The 11172-nt window shown below is 35.3% G+C and overlaps 2 protein-coding genes across 3 annotated transcripts; both read right to left on the reverse strand.

Moving 5' to 3' along the window:
- Positions 1 to 2154: 2154 nt before the first annotated feature.
- Positions 2155 to 5918, reverse strand: LOC118050275 (putative L-ascorbate peroxidase 6). 2 transcript variants are annotated; one of them, XM_035060577.2, is made up of 10 exons: positions 5583 to 5918; positions 5328 to 5442; positions 4827 to 4954; positions 4671 to 4741; positions 4425 to 4467; positions 4237 to 4333; positions 3922 to 4005; positions 3633 to 3754; positions 3145 to 3211; positions 2155 to 2534 (listed from the first exon to the last, which is right to left on the reverse strand). In XM_035060577.2, exons 1-10 carry the CDS (start codon positions 5764 to 5766, stop codon positions 2432 to 2434), a joined length of 1014 nt encoding a protein of 337 aa, XP_034916468.1. In that variant the 5' UTR covers positions 5767 to 5918; the 3' UTR covers positions 2155 to 2431. The 2 variants fall into 2 exon arrangements, with proteins under 2 accessions (XP_034916468.1, XP_034916467.1); XM_035060576.2 differs by having other exon boundaries at positions 5571 to 5916.
- Positions 5919 to 6089: 171 nt separating this feature from the next.
- On the reverse strand, positions 6090 to 9988 carry LOC118050269 (G-type lectin S-receptor-like serine/threonine-protein kinase SD2-5). The gene is made up of 2 exons (XM_035060568.2): positions 9666 to 9988; positions 6090 to 9356 (listed from the first exon to the last, which is right to left on the reverse strand). Exon 2 carries the CDS (start codon positions 8858 to 8860, stop codon positions 6410 to 6412), a length of 2451 nt encoding a protein of 816 aa, XP_034916459.1. The 5' UTR covers positions 8861 to 9356; positions 9666 to 9988; the 3' UTR covers positions 6090 to 6409.
- Between the last annotated feature and the right edge of the window lie 1184 nt (positions 9989 to 11172).

Consider the following 11172-nt stretch of genomic DNA (forward strand, 5'->3'; position numbering starts at 1 on the left):
TTGGTTATGTCATGTAAAATGAGTTGGAAAATAACTTATTAATATTTTATTTTTTTTTAATTTTATTAAAATAATAAGGAACAAATCTTACAAATTAAAAAGTTGAATGAAAATGAAATAAAAAAAATAATTTCATAAATGATCTCAAATAAAATAAATAATAATCAAAATAATAGATATCAAATCTAAAAAATAAAAAAAATTAAAAGATAAAGAAATTAAAATAATAATAATTAACATTTAATAAATTATTTCAAATAAAATAAGTAACAATCAAAAGAATGAGGATCAAATTTGATAAGATAAAAATTTTAATTAAAAAATAGTAAGGGAAAAGCAAATAATAATTATAAAAATGAAGACCAAAATTAATATAAAAATTAAATTCTAAGGGATTAAATTGAAAAATAAATATTTAAAACAAAAAATATATAAAAATTAAAATTTTAAGGATCAAATTTGATATATTCAGTAAATAATATGATATTTCTAAATTTTTCACAACTTTTAGAAAGTGTTTTCCACCCAAAATAAAAAGAAAAACACTTTTCTAGAAACCAAGTCAAATTTTTATTTGATTGAAAAGTGTTTTTTGTTGATCAGAAAGAATTTTTTTATTCATCTATTTTTTTAATAACAAATAAATATAAAAAAATTTAAAAAATAATTTCTTGAAAATCAATTTTCAAAAAGCAGCCTAAAATAGAACTTCTCTTTCCACGAGAATAACGTTGGACGACAAACGTAGCAGTGTCCCGTGACAAGGAATTGCTAACCACTTGACCGAGTTTTCGTTTTCGTTCCATTACTACGTATCAAATTATCCACAAACATCTACTAGCTAGCTAGCTATGTAGCGCTCACCTTGTCAACAAACAAGTTAGTTTTCCGGAGATCAGATAGGGAAAAAAAAAAAATCGCTAATGAAATATAAAATTAATTATATTTTTATTATGTTTAACTATAGTAGACAAGACATATAAAAAATCTATTTTACCTTTAATATATATTATTATCAAAATAACAAATTCTTTTTGATATTTTTATCTTTTTCTTCAACTAAATATATTTTTATTTCTAGTATCCAAAACAATAACTAAATGCTGCACAAGAGATTGTCCATGTAAAGATCATGCAGGACCAGCAACAACACAGCATGCAAAAAGAACTCAATCAAAGCAATGATTGTACTATGTTTGCCATAGCAATAGTTTTTGTTTTTTAGTATTTTTAAAAATTATATTTATTTATAAAAAATATTAAATTGATTTTTTAGTATTTTTTAATAATTTGAATGTATTGATATAAACAAAATAAAAAATTATTTTAATATATTTTTAAATAAAAAATATTATACATTACAGCACGAACGCCAACCCATTTTACATGCTGATAGTTATTTCAACCATTTTGTTTTTGTTGTAAAGTGTCATAATGAAAACATTTTTTAAGATACTTTAATCTATTATATTTTTATCGGGTCGTAATAAATTAGAGATTACAATCACACCACCTTCTTTTACCTTGAATTCATATCAGATTTCAGACACGTCAAATTAGCTTTCTAACAAGAACATATATAATTTTTTTCTACTATTCCTTTCCTAGTTAGGTTTCAGAGCTTTGGTTATAATTAGTTCAGTCAAATTTAACTAGTTTAAACAACATTGTAGCTTTTTTTTTTTTTAAAAAAAAACAACTAATTGATTATTCAAAATTTTCTCTATATATTTTAAAGCTGCAGTATTCGAGCTTGAAAACTCATATTTTCCTATATTTCGCCATTCTCTGAGTGAATTAATATATAATGGAAATTGAACTCAGGATCTCACTTCTCTTTCTCCAAGAACAACGATGAACGACAAACGCATCAGTGTCCTGTGACAAGGAGTTGCTAACCACTTGACTGAGTTTTCCTTTTCGTTCCATTACGTATCGCATTATTCACAAGCACCTACTGGCTAGCTTTCCATTTTCATGAAAATAGAGCACTCACCCTTGCATCAACAAGGGACTGGCCATGTAATAATGGCTGAGCCTGTGTGATTATCATTATCAATCCATCTTTTACATAAATATTACAGCCATAATTTAAGGTTTTAACCTCCAAGTACAAGCCCTGTTAAGACCCTGCATAACAGGTTACAGAAAGGATGTTCTCAACAACCTGGCTACCATGCATGTTATATGTATTAATTACTCGGTTTTTCGTGTTTTTTGGACAACCTAGCTGTTAGATCTCCCATGTGTCTCTTGCCCTAACTAAAAGTTACTAAATTTCAAGCATAATATACCCCACTACACCACATCCAAGAGCAATGAACCATTGAAGCAGCCGTTTCGTGTATGTATCGTGTGTGTTCTTTCTTGGTGGATGCTACAAGGGCTCAGTTATGAATAAAAGTACACAAAAGTAAAACTCTTGATACAATTACAAGCTTTTCCATCTTGCACCAGAATTGACAAGTTTGATGTATGCGTTCTTAAAATCGTTGAAGAACATGTTCTGATTGTCAGCATACTTTTTGATCCATCTGCAACAGAACACAGGTTTAAGCAATGAAAGGAAAAGGTAATCAAAATTCAAATCTATACAACAATGTATCAAAGTTAAACAAGTTTGGTTCAGGTTAAGCATATATAAGATAAGGCAAGAAACTATTTGAAGAGTTAGCTGTGACCAGTTTAGGAAATAGAATCCATGTCCACGTCTCTTTGGATGTCTTTAAGACGAGATATATGTCCCACAAAAAACCATAACACATGCATTGGATGACAAACTAAACACTCATTACATGATAAGAATTACATAGCATGTGTTCATAGTCGAGCTTTTGTAAAATGACTGCAAAAACTTCAATGTACTGTCGAATTGTAGTTAAGTAAAATACTTTAATTTTTTAGTAGGTGTAAAATGCATGTTCACATGCTTGTGTTATTATGTCTGAATTTTCACAACTATTATGGCTATCGTCTGCTAGGTTCCTTGTTATTGAATTCCGAACCACTCATTATCCCTGGCTAGGCTATATGCTTCACTCATCGAGGGTACAACTCAGAACTGCTTTGCAAAGTAAGGAGACAACGCATACAAGACTTATGAGATAACATGCTTTGATTGAGAGATCTTTGAAAATGGCAAACCTTAAACATTCATCATCCTCAACAAGAGCATGATCTGAAGGAAGACCAATCATGCTTGACATACCACCTACATTCAAAAAACAGAAATGATAAAGCAGGTCATGTAAAGTACATCAGATCAAAATATCAGTTTCGCAAATGCCAATATGAAAGCAGAAAATTTTGAAGCAAAAAAGGGACAAATTAGATTACTAGATGTTCATACTTCTGTCTCAATTTTGATTTATCTAACAGAAAGTTTGGCTTGAAAAATTATTGGGTGAGAAAAAAGTAATCTTCCATGGTTTTGGATTAAGTTTTATTAACTTCTTATAATTCCTCATGTACATTATCATTTCAGAATAGTATAGACTCAACTCAAGCATGTGGCTTAAACCAACAGTGCACTGAGATGTCACACGACATTACTAGATAATATGAGATTGTGCAGCGCAGCTAGTCTTAAGAAAAGTTGTTAAAAAATGATATTCATGTTAGCTTTTTTTTACCTGAAGATTTCCATGGCTTTTCTAGAAGAATTTTATAGTAAGAATTGTCAAAAACAAATGGACTTCCAAATCCTTTACTTCCAAGAGTATGCGCTCCAGATAATGCGACAAGTTCCTGTGTTCTGCCAAAAAAGGAAAGTTATATTTTCCGCAGACAAGATAGTAAAAATGAAACTTGAGCATGATAAATATGCTGAAAATATCTTCCTAACATTCCTCACTATAAATTGACTTAGCCCAGGAAGAATATGACAACAATTGAGTCTATGGGAAAAGGATAAGAACCCACGATAAGCCTTTTCTTTTAAAGTTCTGCTTCAAACCAGGTGCATCCAAAGATTCTCGAGGAAGTTTGCCTTCAGCATCGGGCTCCCTACAAAGATAAAACAGCTGTTAATAATGTGGGCCAGGAATTTTAAGTAGATAACACTCAAATTTCTACTTACAAAATTCTACATTAAATTGAACACTATTTTTCCCATGAATTTCAAACTCAAATACAAGGCTATTAGAAAATATTTTCATGAACTATAAGATGATCCCGTTCACTTCAAGTCAAGTCTAATTATTTGCTAAATAGTAAGGTTAGAGGCTAGCCTCTTACAGTGAATCTAGCCTGCCTAACTGAACAGGTATTGTTGGACCTCCACAAACTGAAACTGCTTCTGCTCCCGCCACAGCTATCATGTCTGCCCAGGATACTAATAGTGGAAAAATCTAAAACATATGAGCCAGGCACCACACTGTCCATTATTCTTGAAGCCATTAAATAGTGACATTTCAGATAACCACCTTGTTGTATTGCATCCACTTCACCCTTTGCTTTGTCAAGAATCTAAACAACAATGCACCCACTATGGAGTTAGCTGGCAGGAGATCGTATTAAGATTGACCAGTCTGGATTTAGATAAAAGGAAATTTAGCCAAAGCAAAAAAATCTAATATAGAACAAGTATCTGCAAACATAATTGCAAATACACATATGCAAGTTCAAATTTCTGTTTATAACAAGAAAAGCATGAGAGACTGAGTGCATGCCTTCAGTGATTTCTTTAAACCAGCATTTTCAGGCCTTTCAAGTTCATAAACTATTGATCCATTCATCCCGCCTGCATTAATTTTAATGGTATACAAATGAGAAAGGAATCAGAAATTGATAACTTTTAACTAATATCATTTAGTCAAAATAAACACCTGAATTCCCATCCATTTCAAAGGTTCCTGCATCATGAAAAACAAGACGTAGTACACCAGCAGCCTTGCCTTTGGATACTACCTTCCTCACTTCTTCCTTTATGAGCATAGATGTGTTTGTATCCGACCTTTAGCGTCAATGAAAAGAATAAGCTTATAAAAACCAAACATCAACAAGTACAGCATCTAAAGACAGGCACTAAATTAACATAAAAACACACTACATAATCTAACCCGATTTTTTTCTGATGTAAAAGTATCCATAGGCATGTGGCATTGACAAATTAAAGGATCATCCATGAAGATAGTGTGCATTAGTGGTCACACTGGTCAAAAACCCAATAATTCCCACCTAGCAAACTTAAGTAGCAACATCAAGCAACCTCTAATGATGGAACCTAGTGAAGCCACAAGAGTTATATACCTAAATAATCCAGAATTCACAAGAGAAAATGCAAATCCAAAACCAAAGCAACAACTGGGTATGTTTATTTAACTTACTGCAATGCGTTTGCGCTAAGATCCTCCAGAAATTCATGCAAACCAAATAGAAAAGGCAATGTTGATATACAGACAAGTAAACTCCTTCTAGTTGAAAAGCAATCATCTTTTTCTCCTGTAAAAGAATAAAACTCAATCAAGATTCTATTTTGAATTCATTAATCCACTAAGAAGCACTTGAAAACAAAATAACAACACCAAGAAGAGAATTTGCTTATGCAGAAAAAAGGATAATTAAGCTACTATTATCAGAACCGTTATCATTGTTGTTAGAGGGAAAAGCGCAGGCTTTGAAGGGCAGGGCCCGAAATTTGACAGTTGAGGAAAAGGGTCGTTGTGAGTTGGCGGGAAATTTGAATTCTTGAGGAGAAGTGGAGGAGAGCGTGGAGGAGAGAAGAGAGGAGGGTTTGGTGGTGCTGAGGATAGTTAAAGAAGCCATCTTTTAATGGATTGTGTTAAGATAGTGCTTTTGTTTTTGCTCTATGGAGGGTAGGGAGGATTTTTTTAAGTTGGAGAGGTAGTGATTGGACGAAGTTGAGTCACGGAGAAGTGGAACCAAAAGACCCTATCCTATTGGCTAGTTTCTTCAACAAGTGGAGGGCTTCTGTTTTTTGTTGCCTCTTGGTTTGAAATAGCGACAAGAGCATTTAGAACTTAGGAAATAAAGGAATACAAAGAGCAACTCGACCAAAATAGAAGAAAAATTCTGGTGGAAATGAGTCTTCATGCCAACAAGAAGGATGATTTTATGGCTGTGTATTTCCAGCAAGGAATTAGGCAATCATTTTATCATAACTTCATCATTTACAGCTAGTCCCTTTTTTAAATCTTGGAATCTAGTCGAAAATAAGACGCGATTTCAATGTTTCATGTTGAAATTCTCTATGCTTTATCACTTTGTCACAATCGACACTCTTAATTTACATCTCAAATCAGTGAGTGTACAAAGCGATCAAGCTTAACTAATGGCTAGTGCAGCAAAACTATAAAGTAATATAACAAATATACAGGAACATTATGGGAAACATCTGCAGAAATGGTTCAACTCTACATCTAAACATAAGAATTCCCCTCAGCAAATGTTATCTAGGGCCGGAAAGTCGCACTGCAGAGAGGTAGGCATCACTATTGCAGTCCGATGGTGCTGAGGAAGTGCCCTCCTCACTTGTTGATTTGAAGAAACTTGAATAAAGGCGGGAACCCAACGGTGATGAAGTTGGTGGCAGTGGAACTGGGGAGAGACCTTCAAGCATTTGGACTACTTTGGTCATTGATGGCCTGAGATTCATATCTTCCTGTATACACCATAATGCAACTTTAATAGACGTGGAAACCCTATCGTCGTCATTGTCTAACCTCAGCTTCGAATCAAGGATTTCCTTCAGTCTCCCTTCTTCCATCATCTTGAATGCATAAGAAGGGAAATGGGACTTCTCCGAAGATTCAGTTGGATCAAAGTTTTTTCTTCCACCAATGATCTCAAGCAACAACATGCCATAGCTATAAACATCACTTTTCTCTGATATGGCATAATTTGTGATCCATTCTGGTGCAAGGTACCCTCTGGTGCCTCTTAATGTTGTGAAAACATGGCTTTGCTCTCGATTCATTAACTTAGCCAAGCCGAAATCTGAGACTTTAGCAAGGAATTGACCATCAAGGAGCACGTTTTCTGGTTTTATGTCACAATGAATGATCTTAACATCACAGTCTTCGTGGAGGTAAGCTAGTCCTTTTGCTGTTCCCACAGCAATATTGAACCTTGTTTCCCAATCCAGCAGGAATTCTTCTTTGTTTCTCTTGAAGATCCATTTATCCAAAGAGCCATTTGCCATGAACTCATAAGCAAGAAGGCGATGAGTTCCTTCAGCACAGAAGCCTTTTATCCTGACCAAGTGGTGATGATGGATACTGCCAATTATGCTAACTTCAGCTCGAAATTCTTTCTTTCCCTGACCCATGCCTTCCAACTTCTTCACAGCTAGTTGGGTTCCATCTGGGAGAGCTCCTTGATAAACTGAGCCAAATCCTCCGTGTCCAAGCTTCACCGAGAAGTTATTAGTAGCTGTCTGAAGATCTCTGTAACTAAAACGGATTGGCATCCCAGATAAAGTCTCTAGGAAGTTGTCATCTTCTGAGGTGTTGTGGGGAGATTCTAGCATCTTCTTCTTTTTCCTGTGATAGCGAAATGCCATATAAAGGAGACCACAGATGACAATCAACGTTCCAATGACTATTATCACAACAATTGGAAAGCTTTTTTCGCCGCTCCCATCCCCTCCAGCATTGGAACCACCGCCTCCATAACTTGAAACTTTAATGTATGCAACAAAGCTAGAGCCTGCATTAGAGTTCTGGAAACTTCCTATGTCGCTGAACAGGAAGCAGTTTCCAGAACTGTTATGGAAGAAAAACGCAAGGCATGAGCAATTACCACGGCAAGCGGATTTGCAACCTTCCAAATCGGTTCTTGAAGAGGGTGGAACAAACCCCAGAGCAAAATAATTGAGCCGATCGCCAGCACTCACAAGCTCTGTAGAACCATTTGAACCATCACAGGAAGAGACAACCTCTGTCTGGCAATTCAGGCGATTACTAAGACCAGAAGGGCACTGGCATACATTGTTACCAGAACAAACATAATGTGCATCGCAAGGTTCCGGTCTGCTGCATGGATCACTTGGTATTTTTGTTTGTGAATCACTGCCTCCATCATCAAGATTGTAGAAAGATATAAAACCATCATTTCCTAGAACTGCAATCGAGGTGCCATTTGCATCAGTACTATCTGAGAAAATAAATTGTGACAGGAGCACTCTGTTTCCATCATAGAACTTCCATGAATTTCCAATGAGAGATGCTACAGCAACTTTCCCACCACCTTTATCGATGGTCACCCGCCTCTCCTTTTGGATGGACCAATAAGGCTGGGGAGTTTGGAAACCTGCAGAAAGCATCATGTCTCCGGACTTGATTTCAAGGATATGGGTCAGCTTGTTGGAGTTAGGATCACTTACAAGTTTCATTCCATCAACAAAATCCTGGTTCGATATAAGTGTATCGGTAGGATGGCTAAAACTCTGCCAAAGTACACTACCACCATTCCCAAGCAAAACCAAATTCCCTGAATCCTGCATTTCTATCGCAGAAACCCTCTTGCCACCGGTATCAGCTGTCCAAACCAGAGCTTCCCCTTTTTGCAAAGAAACCTTCCCATCTCCACCGAAGATAAATTTATCAGAATTTGAAACTGGAGAGCCTCTATTTGCAGACCAAATGACCTTCGAGCTACCCGTGTGGACAACGACCAACAGAAATTGTGTAACATCTTGAGTAGTTGAGAAGCCAAATGCGAAATTCGAGTTGTTGGATATAAGAAACAACCCATTAAGATTGATCCAAGTCATTTGAGACCCTTGAAACCCTGGATAGATCGTTCCTACATTTTGGAGACCAGCCTTACAGGCTTCAGGAAGGAGGAGGACAAACAATGAAATGGACCTCATAAAGCGAATCAAACCCCTTCGGTCCATGAACACTCAAGAAGAGGAGGACAAACAAACTAAACAAAAGAACGAAATTCTGCTACAAAATCCAGGACACGAAGAAAAGGGCTTTGATGAACAGTTTATATGAACAAACCAATGACAAACTCCACATTCTGCGATCACTCTTGAATCAGCACTCACAAGTTGAACTATGAAAGCAGCTGGTTGCTATACATCTAAAGCTAACAATTCCCAGATTCAGGAAAATTCCAGGTAAGAGAGAAGAAAAGGATAACAGGCTATCGAATTCCAAAGCATAGACTAATAAAGTATAAAACAACTGAACATAAATAAATGTGAAAGAAAAAAGGACCCCTGTTTTAATCTTTCTTCCCTTCAATTGAGGCACCAAAATTTGGACAAAACTAAAGAGAAACCAAAATGGTGAGTCAAGGAAGCAAACCAATAGACAGAGTCATGCATGTACCTCAAGAATACGGTAGACAAACAACTTCAAACCCCAAAAGGGCCAAAACCACTCCTGATAAACAGAAAAATCATAATCAAGAATGACAGCTTATTGATAGGTACATTTCACTAATGACAAATAATAGAAAAGGAAGAAGAGAACCATCAATTTGAATTGATGGGTACTCTTCACGTAGACCATTTATAAATTTTGACCAACTTGTTGTAGAAACAGTCTGTGATATATATGCAAAAAGAGGCAGATTCAAAGAAAGCTGAGCTTTTTGGCAGTGCAATAAATGAAAGCAAGAAGGAAGGAGAGGAAGAGGAGGTTAAAGTGATAGAGAAACAGACAAGTTTGTCTTGTAGGTGAAGCTCTCACCTCATTTTTTGTCGTTGTTGTAACAGAAACAAGGGGATATGCAAACATGGGTCTTTCTGTTTGGCTTATTTCTATAAACAAACTGCTATGTTTTGTTTATAGCTTTGCTTGTGTCATCAAAGAGTCTTGAAGAGATCTGAGGCGAGGCTTATATCTTCTTAAGTTCCGAACTGTCAAAACCTTCGTACAGTTTTACGTGGTTAATTTGACATCTCCCAATATATTCAAATCTTGTTTGGCTTAAACTAGAGAAATTCGGGAGGATTCGAAGCTTGGCGTGTGTTGAATTTCTAGTTAAATCTGATAAGATAATAATACGATGAACTCGTCCGATTCATCAGGCTTTTAATGATTAAATTAACTTGAATAAATCCGGTCCTTATTCGATAAAAATAACCAGAAAACACACAGAATGCACAAAACAATGTTATTTAACCAAGAAAAATTGATCCAGATCATGTCCATTCGATGCATATTTCTTTCTCTAAGTATTGATCATTAAGGTGCGAAAAAAGCTTTATTTAAAATTAGTGTAAGTTGACCTAATAATCTGATGACTCAGAACTTAAAATAAAAAAAAGGAAAGTCCTATGATCAGCTCACGGCCATGCTTCTCCACACTCATCTTTTTTGCAATTTTTTATTTACCAAGTTGCTGCAATGGCCTGGTGCTAGTTTTTTAATTATTTAATTTAATATCGTACTTAATTGTCTTGGCCGATTAGGTATGAGGATGGGGTTCTTCAACATTAAAGACTGTTGTGGGATAATTTAATGCAATGTTTGAAGAAAGTGGAGAGATAGAGTAAAGCTACCTGCCACCAACTCATGCCCAGCCAACGATCCAAACTTTGAATTGTTCGGATCAGGTCTACGTGACCGCTGCTTCCCTTTCTCTGTAACACAAGAGTTCCAAAAATTGGAAGGCCAATGTGACCTAAAAGGATGTGCATATATATATATATACAGGGAGATTTGTACAAATCGACAAACACATGCAGCTACAGCAGCCATGAACCTTAAATACAGCTAAGCCGTACTTGTGGGAATATTAACCCTAATCTTCTAGACTGATTCTAGAAGTAGAACCTTAAGTTAATGGTAATGATATATGAGACATCAAGAGGTGGAGACAAGATCCTTGTATCATGTTATATTTTTATAATTCCAAGAAAATGAAGGGCTCATATATGTATATGTATACATGATTCAAAAAAACAAGAAAATAAAGGGCTCATTTTTATTGTTTTTGTACTTCATATAAGTACGGTTGTAAAATCCAAAATAACATATTGAATTGACTTGAAATCCGTTCAATTTAGATAAAGACAACAATATAAGTTTTACAACCCATGTAATTAAGATATAATTGAATCGCACTTGAGGGTTTAGCTCAGTGGTTAACTGCAAGGCTTGCTTTGCGACTATTCCGAGTTTGATCTTCTCTGTGCACCAGTATGTCACCTCCGCGGTGTCTTACCTGTCTACTGAACTTGCAAAATATTCA

Source organism: Populus alba, chromosome 6, assembly GCF_005239225.2.
Source record: "Populus alba chromosome 6, ASM523922v2, whole genome shotgun sequence".
Taxonomy (NCBI): Eukaryota; Viridiplantae; Streptophyta; class Magnoliopsida; order Malpighiales; family Salicaceae; genus Populus; species Populus alba.